Source organism: Doryrhamphus excisus, chromosome 9, assembly GCF_030265055.1.
Source record: "Doryrhamphus excisus isolate RoL2022-K1 chromosome 9, RoL_Dexc_1.0, whole genome shotgun sequence".
NCBI lineage: Eukaryota > Metazoa > Chordata > Actinopteri > Syngnathiformes > Syngnathidae > Doryrhamphus > Doryrhamphus excisus.
The window spans coordinates 21,781,018-21,800,923 of record NC_080474.1 but is presented as its reverse complement, the minus strand read 5'-3'; the positions used below and the strand labels follow the sequence as shown (position 1 = coordinate 21,800,923).

At 42.7% G+C, this 19,906-nt stretch overlaps 1 protein-coding gene across 4 annotated transcripts in view; it reads right to left on the bottom strand.

Moving 5' to 3' along the window:
* The window catches only part of col4a2 (collagen, type IV, alpha 2), a 47,519-nt gene that overhangs the window by 17,620 nt on the left and 9,993 nt on the right, over nt 1–19,906 (bottom strand). For 2 of the 4 annotated variants that reach the window (XM_058083101.1, XM_058083100.1), the window contains exon 4: nt 14,698–14,781. In XM_058083101.1, coding sequence (XP_057939084.1) covers nt 14,698–14,781 — 84 coding nt within the window. Of the gene's footprint in view, nt 1–400; nt 487–1,663; nt 1,726–14,697; nt 14,782–19,906 lie in introns of those variants that run through there. The other 2 variants (XM_058083103.1, XM_058083102.1) reach the window with 2 other exon arrangements.

Sequence of the window (19,906 nt, the reverse complement as noted above, 5' to 3'; positions counted from 1 at the left end):
AAATTACACAAATGATATTGTATTTTTTTACAGGTTATATTAATTCATAAATTGTTTCCAGATTACATTTTTTAAAGTTGTAACTTAACTAATGAGCTAATTCATGACTTCGTGTCCGAAGCCTCACACCGTTTGCATCCCTGATGCAGCATTCAAAGCTCCTTACACCCATCTAGTGGTCAAACTGTGCTACTACATCCGCCCTCCCGTACAACAGGGAAAAGCTCTAAGTGTGTAAATGAAAAGAATAGCATACCGGAAGGCCACAAATGTAAACACAACGACCAAAAGAGAAGCAACTGCTTCTTTGTGTGTCTCTAGTCATGCTTCTGGAGGGGGGCAACGACGGAAAGACAACAATATGACTTTGCAAATGGTTGTGAAAAGTGCGGTCTGTGACCTCATGGGAAATGGTGTTGTTTGGTCTGACAGTCCCAAAAGGTCAGGCGGCGATGACCTCTGAGGTTTGTACTTCTGGCTGTGTTCCTGTGAGAACCAACAAAAACACCCACAGAGAAATATTTTGGGCTTAAGTGACGAGTGTGGGTAGAAGTGTCACAGAACAGCAGATGCTGCAAACACGTTGAGAATGTGAGCCAAGCTCGTTATTAGAAAATACATACTTTCTGCTACTTTTAGTCATATTTCATGATTAGAAATGTAGTGGCTAGACGTGAACACTTCCAAATCATGCATGAGTGTGTGTCCTACAATGTTTTGTCTACAAGCTTTTCTGAGGTGTGTGTGTGTGTGTTTTGTCTTGCTTCAGTCTCGACTCCGCAGCTGTCTAAACACGCCACACCCAACTCTACCTCAAGGTGGCGCCATAGCGGCACTGCAGCAGCCTCCGCAGGTCATGACTCACGATTACACAAATAATGCAGACAAGGTTATAATAAGTAAAGAGATGTTACAGATGCAAAGCCTCATCTAAGTAAGATCAGGACGATAAGTAAGTAATTTAGTGGAATATTGGCTGAGTCAGGGTGATGCATTTGCTGCACAATGAAAAACAAAAACATACTGGAATGCCATTTTTAGGAGATTGAGTCGCAATTTATTAATGTTCATGTTTATATGTTTTTGTTATTCATTCATTCATTCACAATTATGATATCTTTTAGTTTTTTGCTTTATGTTGTATTTTATTTCATTTTTTTATTTTATGTTGTTCTTATATTTAAAAAATATATAAGGTATAACTCATCACCAGGGGTAGTTGTTTACTTTCAAATTTGTGGGACTTTTCCAAATTCCCAGTGGCCTTGAATGTAGCTTGAGCTAATGAACACCAAGTTAGCTTGCACTAACATGGGGGTTCTTCCTCCCTTATAAGTAAGCAGGCTTGTATTAAAATGTAAGCGTACAGTAAACTAAAAGCAGACGTTGCTAGATGTTTCACGTGGGCTTTTTCAATTCCTTTTGTGGATAAAAGGCTCAATTTGAAAGAAAGTAAAAGTTGAGTCAAGCTAGCTTGAACCAGGAAGTGAATGAGGGAAACAGGAAGTAATGAAGGTGACACTCTTAGCTGGCTTGCTAGCTAGCTAGCTAGGGAGAGGAGTAAATTGAAGGCTACACTGAGCTATCAGGAGGAACATTATTTCAATTCAAGATTCAAGAGAATCGGACTGGGTGGAAATTGACATAAAAGTAAGTACAATACCTCTCTACACATCAACAGTGTCGGCCATCTTGTCTCACATACTACTGGCAATTGAACTTCAGGTACTCATTTGAATTGAACTTTATTGGCACTTGTCCATTTACACAACTTGAAGAAGTTGTGTGGTAGTTGTTGCTACTCATTATTGTGCTGACAGTGTTGTTTATTTAAATCAACCTTTAGCGTATCATACGTGATTTGTGTTACTTTTTAGTAGCATGGGTGGGGGCTAGCCTCATACAACACCTCGCATGATTTATGTTACCACATCAAGGACACTATGGACACTCAACATTCCACTTTCGAGCAAAGCCTCTCACTTCCTTCAGTCGCCTTCCTTCGGCTTGTATTGTTATCTAGTCGCGCCAACGCTTCCGCCCAGGATTTCTTCTTGTCCTCTCCCCAAAGTCCTTGTCACATGCCGTCAAAGTTGTTCACCTCATTCCGCCTCTCTTTTGACAAGAGCGGCAGATAACAAAAGAGAAAGCATCAGTGCCCTGGTTGCTCAGTACAATATGGCTGTTGACAATACTATTTATGTGAAGATGTCTGCCACCGAGGCACACATTCCCTTAACTTGCTTTTACACCTGAATGATAGTGAAAACGTTAAAAAGCGCATGGATTTTGTTTTCAAAATGGGAATTATGCAACATTTAACTTCATTTGACATCTGTTAAGACAGATTGACATTTAAGAACCAGGGCTGTGGAAAAATCTAAGGATATATTATTCAAATTCATTCATTTTTTCTCCTTACTTGATGCTTTTTTATTATTTTTTATATTTCATATTGAAGTTTTTTTTTTTTTACAAGTGTTTCACCTTTGTTTTCTCATTTATTTCTATTAATATTGTGTGTTTATTCTCATAGTATTTTGACTTGTAATATTGTGCGTTTTACCCAGCCTCAATTTGGTAAAGTTGTGACTTTACTCTTTGATTTGTTTGTTTCTCATAATATTATGACTTAAAGTACATTCTTAGTCTTTTTTATTTTTTATTTATTAAGAAAATATTATCATTGAATTCTCCTAATATTTTTCCTTATACTTGTACAACGACTGCTCTGTTTTTATTCTTCCAGTTTAGTTGTCATTTTCCTTGTTTAATTGTATTTCTAGAATGGGGGATTGCACTTTAAATATAAAAAGTTATCATTTATGTGTGGAATCTACATAGTATTATTAAAATGTGTATTTCTAAAAAAAAGCCTGGAAGTCAAAACACAAACACAACCTTCAGTTCTAGGGTCCAGTTAAATCAGGCCCGTAATAAAATAAAGAAAGTGATTAAATGACCTAATTAGAACATAAATAAGGGAATAGCTGACTAAATTGGAGCTCATTCCAGAGGCGCCATCGTAACGTAGCAATCAAACCACAGCGTTTCCCACGCTTGCCCGGGTAAATGGCGTCTGCTTTTTATCCCTTCACTTCTCGCCTCGTTTAGGACGCATGAAATGCCACACGCACACACGCACATGAACCCATCACAGTGACCGACCCTCTTGAACACGTCAGTCACAGACAGATACTATGTCAATAGCTTAATATGGACATTTTAAAGACGTCCCACATGGGTGTCCTGCAGCTGGACTCCCTTCCCTTAAATGCAACATGTGAGTCCAGATAGAGGAGGAGACATGGACAAAAAGCCAAAAGTGGTGTCACATGACATATCCACTACATACGGACAGGCCACCTCATGCTATACACAACACGGTACAACACGGTACAACACGGTACACCACGGTACAACACGGTACAGCACGGTACAACACGGTACACCACGGTACAACACGGTACACCACGGAACACCACGGTACAACACGGTACAACACGATACAACACGGTACACAACACGGTACACCACGGTACACCACGGTACACAACACGGTACAACACGGTACACCACGGTACACAACACGGTACAACACGGTACAACACGGTACACCACGGTACACAACACGGTACAACACGGTACACCACGGTACACCACGGTACACCACGGTACAACACGGTACACCACGGTACACCACGGTACACCACGGAACACGTCTGTGTGGCGGTCTTGCGTTTTCTTCTTCTTGCGAGTGGCAGCCAGCTTTGAGGCGCATTATCGCACCTATCATGTTGGAGTGGGTTCTGCCCAAAGTGGCAATCGGATAGGATCTCCAAAATACAGCGGATCGGGACGTCCCTACTTTCAATGATCTTATTGATGGACTATGGAAAAAACAATGTATTTTCCAAATACTCTTATGAATGTTCTGAACACCTGTTTCCATGCATCAGAATAGGCCGCCCTGCACCCTGCTGGGGTGCGACACGGACAAAAGCAAATAACGGCAGAGTCAACCCGTTGTGGCTGTAGGCAACCTCCTGTTGTAGATGTTATTGGTGTCTTTTTTGACATGCCGTACTGTTTTTACAATCTAATCCAGACCACCAACATTTGTATGTTTAGTCATACTCGTATGACCAAATGTGACCGTGCAGCAGATTATGAAAGTGATGTATTTCCTGTTGTCTCCGCGACATCTATCAGGAAAATCTCCCCCGCTTCTTCACATCCCCGTTTTCTATTTTCTTTGCGTTTGTTATTCTTAAATGGCATCATCTATTAGTCCCTCCGTCTGATATCGTAAATTTAATCTGGTCCCGGGATCTCTGTCTCCCGTGGAGGACCATTTGGGACGGGCCCAATAAGAACCGGATGAGAAATGCACGGCCCTGCGCACCGACCTCTGACCTCTGAGGGAAGGAAAAAAATCAAGTGATGAGCCGTCCCAAAGCTTCCTTTTTTTGCTTCATGGCTTGGCTGGAAAACGGGAAAATGACAAGAAGGAAGTAGTTGTTGCCTCAAATGGTATAAATATAAAATATAACAGACCGGGAATAATTAGCCAACCTCTGATTGGCTGTTTCTCTCTCGGAAACAAAGGAATCCTTCCGGTTTAGCCGCTTCACTCGATTCAGGTTTTTTAAGTAATTCTTTGGCGCTCGCGTCACAAGATCTTGCGAGATTAAAACATGACAAGATTTCTCCTTCTCGTGGGCACCGTGTTGGGATGCTTGGGATGCTAATAAACAGGAAATGAATTCATCACACGAGAGATGAAAATGAACTTGCTAATTATGCTAGCCTCAACCACGTGTGTTTTCCTCGTCGCTCACTTTGCTCTGTTCCATAGAACAACGGCATGAACAGAGGGAGGCCTTTTGCCAGTCATGTAGTCTCTTTGTCTCAGTGGGTGGAGGCGGGGCCGCTATAGCATACACACAGTGTGCAAAGAACGGAATGTAGGAATTGCAGTATATTTCGTGTTTTTTTTCATTGTACATGCTAACATGTGTGAGCCTTTATGCCGTCATGGCCAAAATATTGGCACGCCAAAGATGGAATAGAACTACATCTGCAGGGGTGCTCCATCTTTAAAAGCCTCCATAGAATAGAGAGCAGAAGATTGTACATCATGCTCACAACTAGCAGAATTGGACATAGCATTAGCATTAGCATGAGGGAGCGAAGACCTCCTTGTCCCGTGGCTGATCTGCACGTCCATGTACAAGTTTGTCTTGGAAGCAACTTTGGTGAAGTCATTTCCTGAAGATCTCCGTGGTGATGTTCAAGGGCGACCTGGGGCTCAGCTTCCCCCTGGTGGGGGGTGAGGGTAAGGAGGGAGGGGGGTTCAGGCAAGAGTAAATAAACATCTGCAGATGATGTTTAGATATCTTTGAGAGTGTGTTTGTATCTCCGGGCTGGGGGGCGGGGGGGGGGCGGGGGGTGGCGGCATCCTTCTCCATCGTCCCCGAGCCACTGGGTGTCCAAGCGAGGCTACAGACAGGCGGACATATTTGACGTGAACGAGGACCCGAGCCAGTTTGCATTACAATTAGAATGTTCAGCCAGTGGTGCGTTTAATGACCAGTGGCTTGTGTTGAGGACCAAGAGGGACTCCTAACGACCCTCCAGGGGTTGTCCACCTGCACTCTTGCCTCAGGTCTGAGGAATGAGATGAGATCTCACGCCTGCCGACTGAGAGCGTGCACACGTGTCGAAACAGGACGCAGCTGTGGCGGACGTGCGTGAGAAAAAACCGCCGCCGCACGGCCCCCGAATGAGGTGTTGCCCAAAAGCGTGTGGATATGGCGTGTCTGCGCCATGTCTGATTGTGTTTACGTGTAATGTGATCCATCAAGGGCGTGTTGCCTTCAGGGTCCCATGGTTACGTTTATCACTGTCCTAGGACGCCATTACACAACTGATTTATATTGGCTCACATTTTCGAGGGTCTCTACCCTGAATGTGGCGCTCAATGACGTCTGGGGACGTGGTTGCTAAGTCCCACCTGTCCCGTGTTGACGTTTCGCTTGATGCTGACCGTGTTTGAGAACCAGTCCTGCTCACATTTGACACACGTGTGCTTGGCAGCCCCCTGAAGGTGTGATGATGATGATGATGTAGCCCTTTATTCCTGTCACTTATATACTTATATACACGAGTACAAGCCAAATAGTGCAATCATCCGTCCATACATATACAACATACTATGCAGTGACACAAGGGGTGACAGGGCGGGATGATTGGGCGATGAAGGGGGGGGGGGCACCCTAATGTAGTACATTTGTGTACCAAATGTAGCCGTGATTCGGCTAAATACCCCAAAGTTACGTGGCTGTTTTGTAGAGAAGCATTGAGCTGTGTGAGAAATTTCAAATCAGTCCCACTTTTGAGTTTCATTCCGCTCATTGCCACACTGGCATGGAAACAGGAGTGCAGAACGCTCCGAGAAATTGATCAAACAAATTCATTCATTCCTTCATTTTCTACCGCTTATCCTCACCAGGGTCGCGGGCATGCTGGAACCTATCCCAGATGTCTTGGGGCGAGAGGCGGGGTCCACCCTGGACTGGTGGCCAGCCAATCACAGGGCACATATAGACAAACAACCATTCACACTCACATTCATACCTATGGACAATTTGGAGTGGCTAATTAACCTAGCATGTTATATGCTCTGTGATTGGCTGGCCACCAGTCCAGGGTAGAAGACCGCTGGGATAGGCTCCAGCAACCCTTCCAACCCTCGTGAGGATAAGCGGTAGAAAATGTATGTATATATAGTACATGTAGTATATACATATATACAATGTATGTATATATAGTACATGTATATACATATATACAATGTATGTATATATAGTACATGTATATACATATATACAATGTATGTATGTATGGCATATATGGGATTTGACGGTAAATTGCCAGTGTTGTTTTTTCCCCGTTAGGTCACAAACAAATCAGGCGTGGGATGTCCAAATTGGTTTGACCTTGACCTTTTCTCATGCAGTAAAAACCCTAAGAGCGTGTAACTCAATGTACTGTAAACAACGTCTTTCTGAGAAAAATGGAATCTAGGGCGGGAAGTATATTTACGAGGAATTGTTTCCTCTGCGGCCATCTCTCCAAGGAGCTCTGGCAACACAACCTGATGGGGAACATATGGCGGCGCCGTGGCGACTCCAGGACACTCTTCATTTAGCATTACGTTACCCTGACTCCTGTCTGTAAGGTACACGCTGTAAGGTACCGTATCGTCCAAAGAAATGACCCACGTTACATTTTCCATGCTAGAATTCCCAACCTTGACTCCCATCTTGAACCCGACAAGGCTGCTTGAAGTCGGCCCTTCTGTCGATCTGTCATTATTGACCAGAGTGGTCATTCGGTAAGATGTTAGACACATTTTAGCAGCAGCTCTCATATTTGGAACGTGTGGCGTTACAGTTCTTGTCATAACTGTGCATCCTGATTTATAGCACCTTTGTGGGGAAAGAAAAACCTCACACAAATACAGCCAGGCATATTTTATGCTTCCAGCTGCAGATGAACTTTATCCAAATAACACGGAGCCTCTCAGATAGGAAACTGCTCTCTCCGAATGTTCTTTACTTCAATTGTTTTTGCTAAAATTGATTGACATTAATAAGCATTTTGGCTACTTTAGAGCAGGGCTTCCCAAACCTCACCAACTCAGGGCCCACTTGAAAATCTACAAAATGTCTGCGGCCCACCTTTGTCCTGGAAACAGTACATAGATGAAATGCTGCCTTCTCAGAGCATAATAATAATATATATATATAATATATAATCATAATAAATATTATTATTATTATTATATTAGAAAAACCTCACTTATTATTCTTAATAATAATAATAAACTTAAACTTGCTGATATAATCATAATAATATTATAATAATTATTATATTATTGTTATTATATGTAATAATAATATATTATTATGATTATATCAGCAAGTTGAAGTATTAGTGAATGTAGAAATAAGGAGTTAGTATGTTCTCTGTAGGCGGCCTTATGAATTATCCTTACTGACCTTTTTGCGGTACATTTAGCGAGTGAAGATTGCTTTCATAGTTATTAGCCAACAGTAGTCACGTTGTTCCAGAAGCAGCACCTATCATCTTAACACTCGGAATTAGACACACAGCTGGGCGCACCACTCAGAGCCAAACATGGATTGGATCCGACTGGAACGTTGGGAAAAAAATAGATAAGGAGAATCATTTCCTTGCGGTGTGATCTTGTGATATTTATTTTATGAGTCATAGGGAGTCTGGCACTAAATGTCTCCAGATCCTTGTTTGTTATTGCTGCCAGTGAGGCTCATCTGTTCTGGGGGCCGTTAGGGGTCCATTAAATGAAAGGTAGCATAAATAACGTGAAGGGCTCATTCTTCTACCATTCCCCTTATTGTTTTGCTTTCATGGCCTGTAACTTTGGTTACACTGAGTCACATGGCTAATATATGTAGCAATATGGCTAATATATGTAGCAATATATGTAGCAATATGGCTAATATATGTAGCAATATGGCTAATATATGTAGCAATATATGTAGCAATATGGCTAATATATGTAGCAATATATGTAGCAATATGGCTAATATATGTAGCAATATGGCTAATATATGTAGCAATATATGTAGCAATATGGCTAATATATGTAGCAATATGGCTAATATATGTAGCACTATGGCTAATATATGTAGCAATATGGCTAATATATGTAGCAATATGGCTTATATATGTAGCAATATATGTAGCAATATGGCTAATATATGTAGCAATATATGTAGCAATATGGCTAATATATGTAGCAATATGGCTAATATATGTAGCAATATGGCTTATATATGTAGCAATATATGTAGCAATATGGCTAATATATGTAGCAATATGGCTAATATATGTAGCAATATGGCTTATATATGTAGCAATATATGTAGCAATATGGCTAATATATGTAGCAATATGGCTAATATATGTAGCAATATGGCTTATATATGTAGCAATATATGTAGCAATATGGCTAATATATGTAGCAATATGGCTAATATATGTAGCAATATATGTAGCAATATATGTAGCAATATGGCTAATATATGTAGCAATATGGCTAATATATGTAGCAATATGGCTAATATATGTAGCAATATGGCTAATATATGTAGCAATATGGCTAATATATGTAGCAATATGGCTAATATATGTAGCAATACGGTAGTTGTCATCTCATCCACGTCGTGTTTGTGGAGTAGAAACACAGCAGAACATTCTTTTAGTGCGTCGCTCAAACCTCACCCGGTGCTCCACGTTTTTGCACTAAATCCTTCTAAGTTCTTTGAAGAACACGTTGTCTGTTAGTGTTCTTCTAACTGGACGAAACATCTCATCCTTAAAATCCCGCACCTGTTGCTCACAAGTTGCCAATGGTGAACGTCATTCCTAAAGTCCGACTACATGGTAACACACAAGAAGATCTCCGTTTCTGTCTAATTTCCACATGGAGAAGGTCCAAGCCTAACAATCTAATCCCAAGTGTCAGTGACAGCAACAGGTTGTGAACTTCCCAGACTTTCCCATCCCCTCAACTAATCGCCATTTTTCTTCTTTGCCAAACAGTTGGTCCTTCTCTTCGCTGCCATCAATCTTAGGGGATCTAATAAGGAGCCCAGGGGTTCACCGTCTACCTTAAATCGGATGCTCCAGTATGAAGGAATCCGGGAGGTGATCCAGAGTTTCAAGTTCAAGGGTTAGTCTTCATCCACAGTTTCCTGTTTGCTTAAGAAATGGCATTCTCCACCAAGCATGTACGTCACGCCTCTGGAAGCGTTTCCATTGTTCTGGCATGATCCGACGCACCCGAGGGTTATAAAGTAGGGCTTTTCCAAGTGCTTGGGATCCTTTAGAGGGAAGCTATCAAAAACAACAAAGGACTTCCATCCTTTGCGGTGAAAACACTCTCTAAAGTCCTTGAACTAAACATTCCACGTGGGGCCACTGTCCTGGTCCTGGTCCTGGTCCCGGGCAATGGAACCACAATGTAGAACAGAATGGAAATGTCAGCCATTTTTAGCCACTGTTGGCAATCATCCCCATCCCACTATTTGCACCCCCCCCCCCCCAAAAAAAAACAACCAAAACCAAAACCCGGGTGATCTTTTTCCCACCCAAACAGAAGCCACTATAGAACCAGAAACAGACCACTGGATTGTCATTGTACTCTACTTCCTGAGAGATGTGTCATTTCCTGTCCCAATATCAGCTGACGGGTAATGTTTCCCAGGATGGAAGGGACCCCCCCCGCCCCCCACATCCGCATAACGTCTACACCACCGATACCCAAACATCACCAAGATGGCCTCAAACAGACACGACTGTTCTCCAAGTCGCTTGGTCTGGGTTACGTCTGAAGGCATTTGAGAGCCTGTGATGGTTGAATGGATGAAGAAGGTCCAACAAAAGACGCCATTGATGTGCTAGAAATGCCTTCTGGGTGAGGACAGAGTTGCCTTTTCTTCTACTCGGACCCTTCTGGTCTGTGTTGACTATTGACTGAGCTGATGACACCTCAACAGCGGCCTTGTGAGCTTCCTTGGAGATCCGGGCCACATGCTGAGCTCTGTTCTGCTTTCTATTTTCTGAAGAAATATCGGTGTCATTTATCAGAGGATGTTCATTTTTTCATTTTCATTTTCATTTTTAGAATCGTGAAAAACGGAAGTTTGTACCGTTGCAAACCATTCCAAAGTTCATCCCACATGTATCTTTAACGGGCTGCACGGTGGGTGAGTGGTTAGTGCCCAGACCTCACAGCGAGGAGACCCGAGTTCAAGCCCACCCTCGGCCATCTCTGTCAAAAACATGCTAGGTTAATTGGCCACTCCAAATTGTGAGTGTGAATGGTTGTTTGTCTATATGTGCCCTGTGATTGGCTGGCCACCAGTCCAGGGTGGACCCCGCCTCTCACCTGAAGACAGCTGGGATAGGCTCCAGCACCCCCTTGTGAGGATGAGCGGTAGAAAACGAACGAATGAATGAATGTATCTTTATAAAACGAATGCAGTCCTTCATGGGACAAAAGGTTTTCACCGTGTCATTTTGACATCTGTCCACCAGATGGTGCTAGCGTTTCCCATTCCCAGCATGCAGCTAAACGTCACACCCTTTGCCACGTGTGTTGTTCCTGATCAAATGCTAGGTTTGAGTCTCTATTCACGTCGTGTAGTTTGGTTGCTTTTTCAATAAACACAATGGAGTTAAGTCATATCCACAATATAATTCATATTTTTGATGTATATTTCATAGAAACGGATATGAAATACTATTATATAAAAATACACACAATTATGTCAAATAAAACAACCAACAGTGGAATTATGTTACGTGTTCCAATAGTAGTTTGGGGGAAAATATATATTTATATTAGTTGTACACTACGGTCTTCACAACACCATCATCAATGATGCAGACGAATGATTGATGGAGGAGATGTTTTTCAGCATTCCTCCCCTTTCTGCCAGGGGTGTGGGTGGTGGGGCTTGGGATGCAGGACTAGATTTACGAGGCTAGCGTATTTGGTTCCCACTAAGGCCCCCTTTGTATCACTCTGCTAGCATGCTAGGATGGCGTCTCAAGGAGCGTCATCCAGCAGCACTGCAGCTGAGTAAAGACTTGGCCAAATCAGGCGGCTGGGAGGAAGGAGAAGAAGGAGAAGAAGGAGAAGTAAGACGAGCGTCAACACATCTGCAAGGAAACATCTTGTACTTGGAGAGCATGTTCCTTTAGGGAAAAGGAAGCTACAGTCAATGTTCTCATTGTTTCTACGTATACAATTGGATAGAACTCCTGGTAAAATTGTTGCTTTGGTAATACTTGGGTTGTTTCTATTGTTTCTATTGTGTATTTTGTACTTTGTACTGCTTAACTGATTCTGTACTCTTGCTGCTGTGCAGTACAAGTTTCCCCACTGAGGGACGAATAAAGGCTTATCTTATCTTATCTTATCTTATTATAGGAACATAAAGCGTTTGTGGGCGGGGCTACACTTCCTCCTTGTGATGTCTTCTCACGCTCGGCACGTCGTTATCGCGTTTTTACTGCGTGATGGAAATCCTTTTGACGCAGATAGCGAGGATGAGGAAGATAAAGCTAATCTGTTGACCGTCTCGTCGCACATTGCTCAGATGTGGAATGTGGAACTTCCTCCTTCTCCGCGCCTCGCGTCGCCTTTTTATGGACTTTTCCTGTATCCTCCTCGGGGGGCTGGGGTCAAAGGGCAGCGCTACTGTAAAGTCAATCATCTTGTGTAGGTCTCAGTCTGGGTAGGAGCACCTTTGGTCACATGACGATGTAAGAACCTGGAGTGTAAAGTTCTCCTTTGTAGTATTTCCGACTAGAGTGGTACCTGGGTACCTGGGTACCTGGGTACCTGGGTACCTGGGTACCTGGGTACCTGGGTACCTGGGTAACGTCCGCCCCCGGAAGCGGTGGCCGGTTTAGCGTTTCTTTACGGTTCTATCTTAGAACATGCCAAAGATTCTTTTCCAGGGCGAAGTTTGCTTTGGTGAGAGTTGGACCTCCTGGAATGGATTCATGACATTGAGCAAGGCACCATTGTGTTTTTAATCCGCTACCACAATAGTGTACCGGACGTGTGTCAGCTTTGATGATGGAATTTAGTAACTAACAATCGTAATATTTCTGTCTTAAAAGTAAATTCTTTACTAAGCCAACTCCAGCGGCCAATGGTAAGGTTGACTATAGGGGTCTTAGTTCATGACCAGAAGACCAGAAGGGTGCTAGACGGGTTTTCTATGGTCTGGTCTAACATAGTTATGGTCTAACTATGAAAACACACCCGTTTCTAAACAAGGAATCCTACTTCATGGGAATTCACTTATCACGGTGATCCGGAAGCAATGAACGGCTGATTTGCCCAGACGTTCTTCCCAATCTTGCTGACAGGTTCCTAAGTGGTTCTATGGAGCAGACGGAGATCCAAATGGTAGGCGTGGCTTGTCCCATTTTCAGGACAGGACGTGAAGTCATGTACCAATATGGACACACGTGTTTCCGAGGAGGCTGCCTGTCGTCATTGGATGGGGGATGATGATCCCAGCGTGTTTAGTCTACGTCTGACCGGACGGCTTTAAACCCTCGCATCGGGTTCCTCACACTTGTATCCGTCTTTCATTGCTTTTCCTTAGCGGCTCTCCCACACGCTACACACCACTTCCACATTTCACCTTCTGCTTCTACGGTGATTAATGGTTCCAATTGGTTCCAATTGGTTCCAATTGGTTCCAATTGGTTCCAATTGGTTCCAATTCCACGGCTTTAGCAGCTACAAAAGTTCTGTATTTCTACGTCACGGGTCTCCTGGATGACTGGAAGTCCACCTCATCTTCTGCATCCTTGTGGTGCTTGAGGATGAGACACATTAGCCCCGTGTACATGGACCCAAATATTCCTACTCCATTTGGGTTATTTCAGGCAATACGGAGTTATTCCAACACGGGAAAGAAAAACTCCAGGAAGTCGGTATCACGTGATGTTGGTGTTTACGTTTTACTGGGCATGCCCCATTGACTGTTCTGGTTGATTATAGCGGCCCATGGAGACAAGAGATTGGAATATTCCTTTCCATGGATACCATTGTTTTCGGAAAGGTCATTCGGAAAGATTCCATTTGGAAAGAGAAAAACTCCTCATGTAAACGTGGCTAATGCTGGAATTTGAGCTCGAATGTGCGACAGTTGCTATGGAAACTGAGGCGTTGCTGAGGCGTTGGGGTAGTTAGGCTGAGCCTGACTGATGGGGGTAGTTAGGGTTGACCCTGACTGATGGGGGTAGTTAGGCTGAGCCTGACTGATGGGGGTAGTTAGGCTGAGCCTGACTGCTGGGGGTAGTTAGGCTGAGCCTGACTGATGGGGGTAGTTAAGGCTGAGCCTGACTGATGGGGGTAGTTAGGCTGAGTCTGACTGCTGGGGGTAGTTAAGGCTGAGCCTGACTGATGGGGGTAGTTAGGCTGAGCCTGACTGCTGGGGGTAGTTAGGCTGAGCCTGACTGCTGGGGGTAGTTAGGCTGAGCCTGACTGATGGGGGTAGTTAGGCTGAGCCTGACTGATGGGGGTAGTTAGGCTGAGCCTGACTGATGGGGGTAGTTAGGGTTGACCCTGACTGCTGGGGGTAGTTAGGCTGAGCCTGACTGATGGGGGTAGTTAGGCTGAGTCTGACTGCTGGGGGTAGTTAGGCTGAGCCTGACTGATGGGGGTAGTTAGGCTGAGTCTGACTGCTGGGGGTAGTTAGGCTGAGCCTGACTGATGGGGGTAGTTAGGCTGAGTCTGACTGCTGGGGGTAGTTAGGCTGAGCCTGACTGATGGGGGTAGTTAGGCTGAGCCTGACTGCTGGGGGTAGTTAGGCTGAGCCTGACTGATGGGGGTAGTTAGGCTGAGCCTGACTGCTGGGGGTAGTTAGGCTGAGCCTGACTGCTGGGGGTAGTTAGGCTGAGCCTGACTGCTGGGGGTAGTTAGGCTGAGCCTGACTGCTGCACCTTTGCCAACCCCTGCAGACGTTTGCTGCATGATGGCGGCCATATATGGCGGTCCCGGTGTGACGACCCAGAGGTTTATTTATCAAGCGATGTAGAAGAGTCGGGACTTACCCTGGCACCCTTCTCTGGAAAACATTTGCAGCCGCCGCCGCTGCAGTCTCTTCCTCCACAGGGACCGCTGAGCTTCTTCCCGCCCTGCGGACACAAACATACCACATGTAGCTATTAGCCGCAGGGAGCAGATACCAAAACAGGGAAAACGGAGCGTTTGATGGCGCCCTTTTACTGGGTTGCTGGAATGACAGGTTCCAACTTCAAACGGAGTATCAAAGATGGAACCGTGGAACAAGGAAGGCCATCGGGCCGGGACAGCGGTGTAAAGTTTCTACCAGCTTCTACCAGCTTCTACCAGCTTCTACCAGCTTCTACCAGCTTCTACCAGCTTCTACCAGCCTGTTGTGGTTGTTGAAGGTCGGGCTGTAGCGATACATGTATTGGTAACGGGATGCTTTTTGTTCCCATGGAAACACGTTGAGTGAGCGACAGGAAGTACAATTATCATGTGATGTAGTCAAGTCTACCACTGTAAATGGATGTCGTCTTACATAGCTTCAAAGGTATACGTAATAAATATACAAACATGTACCAATAGAAGGTTGAAATTAAATATATTGAAATTTTCCCATCATGCATTTCATCTGAGCTAAGCATTTCATTGGAGGACGAGCAGCATAGAAAATGGAATGATGACGCTGCAATGTGCTGCCTCTGTCCACTAGAGGGAGAGACTCCAAAGGGAGGCTGACGTCATTGCAGCACCCTATTGAATGTGTTGCTGAGACGCAATGCATTATGGGACAACTTAAAAAGAGCTACTGTTTGACTCGCGAGCAGCACGAGCTTGTGTTAATTGGAGAAATTAATTACCACCGTTTTGGCAGCCTGACCAAAAATAAAATAGTTTCAAGTTGCACTTTCCAAAAAAAAAAACAACCCTTGTAAACCTTTATAGGTTTCAATGGCCATTGAAACAATGGTTAAAGTCACCATGTTAAATGGTTAAAATGGTTAAAGTCACCATGTTAAATGGTTAAAATGGTTAAAGTCACCATGTTAAATGGTTAAAATGGTTAAAGTCACCATGTTAAATGGTTAAAATGGTTCAAGTCACCATGTTAAATGGTTAAAATGGTTAAAGTCACCATGTTAAATGGTTAAAATGGTTAAAGTCACCATGTTAAATGGTTAAAATGGTTAAAGTCACCATGTTAAATGGTTAAAATGGTTAAAGTCACCATGTTAAATGGTTAAAATGGTTAAAGTCACCATGTTAAATGGTTCAAGTCACCATGTTAAATGGTTAAAATGGTTAAAGTCACCATGTTAAATGGTTAAAATGGTTAAAGTCACCATGTTAAATGGTTAAAATGGTTAAAGTCACCATGTTAAATGGTTAAAATGGTTAAAGTCACCATGTTAAATGGTTAAAATGGTTCAAGTCACCATGTTAAATGGTTAAAATGGTTCAAGTCACCATGTTAAATGGTTAAAATGGTTCAAGTCACCATGTTAAATGGTTAAAATGGTTAAAGTCACCATGTTAAATGGTTAAAATGGTTAAAGTCACCATGTTAAACGGTTAAAATGGTTCAAGTCACCATGTTAAATGGTTAAAATGGTTAAAGTCACCATGTTAAATGGTTAAAATGGTTAAAGTCACCATGTTAAATGGTTAAAATGGTTAAAGTCACCATGTTAAATGGTTAAAATGGTTAAAGTCACCATGTTAAATGGTTAAAATGGTTAAAGTCACCATGTTAAACGGTTAAAATGGTTAAAGTCACCATGTTAAACGGTTAAAATGGTTCAAGTCACCATGTTAAATGGTTAAAGTCACCATGTTAAATGGTTAAAATGGTTAAAGTCACCATGTTAAATGGTTAAAATGGCTAAAGTCACCATGTTAAATGGTTAAAATGGTTAAAGTCACCATGTTAAATGGTTAAAATGGTTCAAGTCACCATGTTAAATGTTAAAATGGTTCAAGTCACCATGTTAAATGGTTAAAATGGTTAAAGTCACCATGTTAAATGGTTAAAATGGTTAAAGTCACCATGTTAAACGGTTAAAATGGTTCAAGTCACCATGTTAAATGGTTAAAATGGTTAAAGTCACCATGTTAAATGGTTAAAATGGTTAAAGTCACCATGTTAAACGGTTAAAATGGTTAAAGTCACCATGTTAAACGGTTAAAATGGTTCAAGTCACCATGTTAAATGGTTAAAGTCACCATGTTAAATGGTTAAAATGGTTCAAGTCACCATGTTAAATGGTTAAAATGGTTAAAGTCACCATGTTAAATGGTTAAAATGGTTAAAGTCACCATGTTAAACGGTTAAAATGGTTCAAGTCACCATGTTAAATGGTTAAAGTCACCATGTTAAATGGTTAAAATGGTTAAAGTCACCATGTTAAATGGTTAAAATGGTTAAAGTCACCATGTTAAACGGTTAAAATGGTTAAAGTCACCATGTTAAATGGTTAAAATGGTTAAAGTCACCATGTTAAATGGTTAAAATGGTTAAAGTCACCATGTTAAATGGTTAAAATGGTTAAAGTCACCATGTTAAATGGTTAAAATGGTTAAAGTCACCATGTTAAACGGTTAAAATGGTTAAAGTCACCATGTTAAATGGTTAAAATGGTTAAAGTCACCATGTTAAACGGTTAAAATGGTTAAAGTCACCATGTTAAATGGTTAAAATGGTTAAAGTCACCATGTTAAACGGTTAAAATGGTTAAAGTCACCATGTTAAATGGTTAAAATGGTTAAAGTCACCATGTTAAATGGTTAAAATGGTTAAAGTCACCATGTTAAATGGTTAAAATGGTTAAAGTCACCATGTTAAACGGTTAAAATGGTTAAAGTCACCATGTTAAACGGTTAAAATGGTTAAAGTCACCATGTTAAATGGTTAAAATGGTTAAAGTCACCATGTTAAACGGTTAAAATGGTTAAAGTCACCATGTTAAATGGTTAAAATGGTTAAAGTCACCATGTTAAATGGTTAAAGTCACCATGTTAAAGGGTGACTGAGCTGAAATTGGCTCATGCGGTTTGGAGTCCATCCTATGTGTTCATGTCCCACGTCTTCCACCCACACGCTAATACCACAGGGTGCCAACTGTCTTCCATTCCTTGGTAGAAAGTGGCCAATGTGTGCCCACGTTGGTGGCTCAGGAATCAGAATAATCCCCCCTCTGCTGACAAAGGACGACATTGAGACCCTCGCACACACAAAGGCCTTCTTTTACCATCGTCCTTCAACGCTCCCACTAGTCCCACTAGTCCCACTCGTCCCACTCGTCCCACTAGTCACTCCAACTAAAAGAGCCTCTTCATCTCCAAGACGGCATTTCTGTGTTAAGGTCTGTTAAAGCCAATGAGGGTTTCATTGGCTTTCATCTTTTCCACACACGATACTGGTCGTCCCGATGGTCTTTGTTGGCTGTGTAGTCCTAATTGGGAGGCGGATAAAGGACCCAGCATCCGATTCCGAACGTTGGCTAAAGACAGGAAATCACCTCACCCCGATGTGGATGCAGGACAGTCCCCACCTGACCCCCTTCCCACCTTGAGACAACAAAATCAAACAATGGACTAGGTCATTTCCGCATAGAGGACTTTAGCTCCTGACGGAGAGCAACGTAGCGTCCGTTCCCAAAAATAGCAGATGACTGGATTCAACTAACAAACAAAAGCAGTATCCTGTTTACTCCATCCGGGCCAACCTGATCCCGACTGTACCGCTTTGTGGAAACACGGCTTAAGATCAGGATCATCATCTTTGCTTTTTTCCAACAGCTTCAAGCTGCATTAGCAGTGATTGTAGATGACATAAGTGGCGCCCCCTATGGGTTGGAGTTATCATGCTTAGCAGACAAGCTAGCGTGCATAAATCACAGTTCATCAACGTTTTCTAATCATTAGACCAGGGGTGTCCAAAGTGCTGCACAGGGGCCATTTGTGACCCTAGCATGTTTCTTTTTATGGCCCATCCTAAAAATATCATGTCATTATAAAACAGCAGCAGAAAAACGCAAATCTGCAGTCATTTTACAGGAATAAAGGCAAAATATGCAGAGAAAAAAGCTGGAATCTAACGAAAAAAGGGTCTAAGTTGTAAAAGCCAAACTAATTTCATCATGTTATGAGGAAAATATTTCATTTTAGGAGCATAAAGTTGAAATAAGAGAGAATGTAAGTTGTAAGATTAGGGAAAAAGTTATAATGTTTGGAAAAAGTTTTGAAAAAAACCTACAAAAATGGGAACCCCCCCCCCCCCCCAGCAAAGGTCATACTAAAAATACGCTTTTTTACTTGTATGACAAAGCTGAGAAGCAGTTGGTTGTTGAATCCTAACCTCATCCAGAACGAACATGGAGCCTGCAGACACACAAATTACACAGAAGTGGGGGGGGGGGGGGGGGGGGGGTGTCGATCCAGCTGGCTATATTAAATTTACTGGACACTATCTGAAAGCATCGACCCACATCCGGAATGAGACGGTAAAGACCGGGGGAGGTAACAGAAGCAACATACGTCCCGTCAATCTAACGTCGTACTAAATACTCTTTAGCCCCATAAGTTCATTTAGCCCTAACAAAAGTACCACCATAAAGAAATACACAAATGTCAATCTAACGTCGTACTAAATACTCTTTAGCCCCATAAGTTCATTTAGCCCTAACAAAAGTACCACCAACATAAAGAAATACACAAATGTCAATCTAACGTCGTACTAAATACTCTTTAGCCCTAACAAAAGTACCACCACCATAAAGAAATACACAAATGTCAATCTAACGTCGTACTAAATACTCTTTAGCCCCATAAGTGGGACGGACTTGAAATGTCTCGCACGGAAAGACGTTCAGCCCAATCCGCACAAATGTTGGTTTGTTTGAGAAGATTGTTTGCAGAACAAGAGCGCCATGCGGCCAACAGCGATCTGGCGACGTGGACACGGCAGCTGTACGCTCTTCTCATCTCCTACGGTAAAAGACTCATTAGATCCAGGAGCTGAGTCACATGACAAGTGATTTTAGGGCTGATCTGGGACCTTCTGTAGCAGGTTGAACACTATCTTCTATCCATTGTTGTACAAAGAGTCAGGCAGTCAAAGGACCTTCTGTGATGGGTTCTTCTTCTTCATCTTTCAACATGGTGGGCATAAATAGTTCTTGTGAGGGAACCCCCACAGCTGGTGGTGTCAAATGAACGGGATCATGGAGGACATCATGGTTTGATGTGAGATTG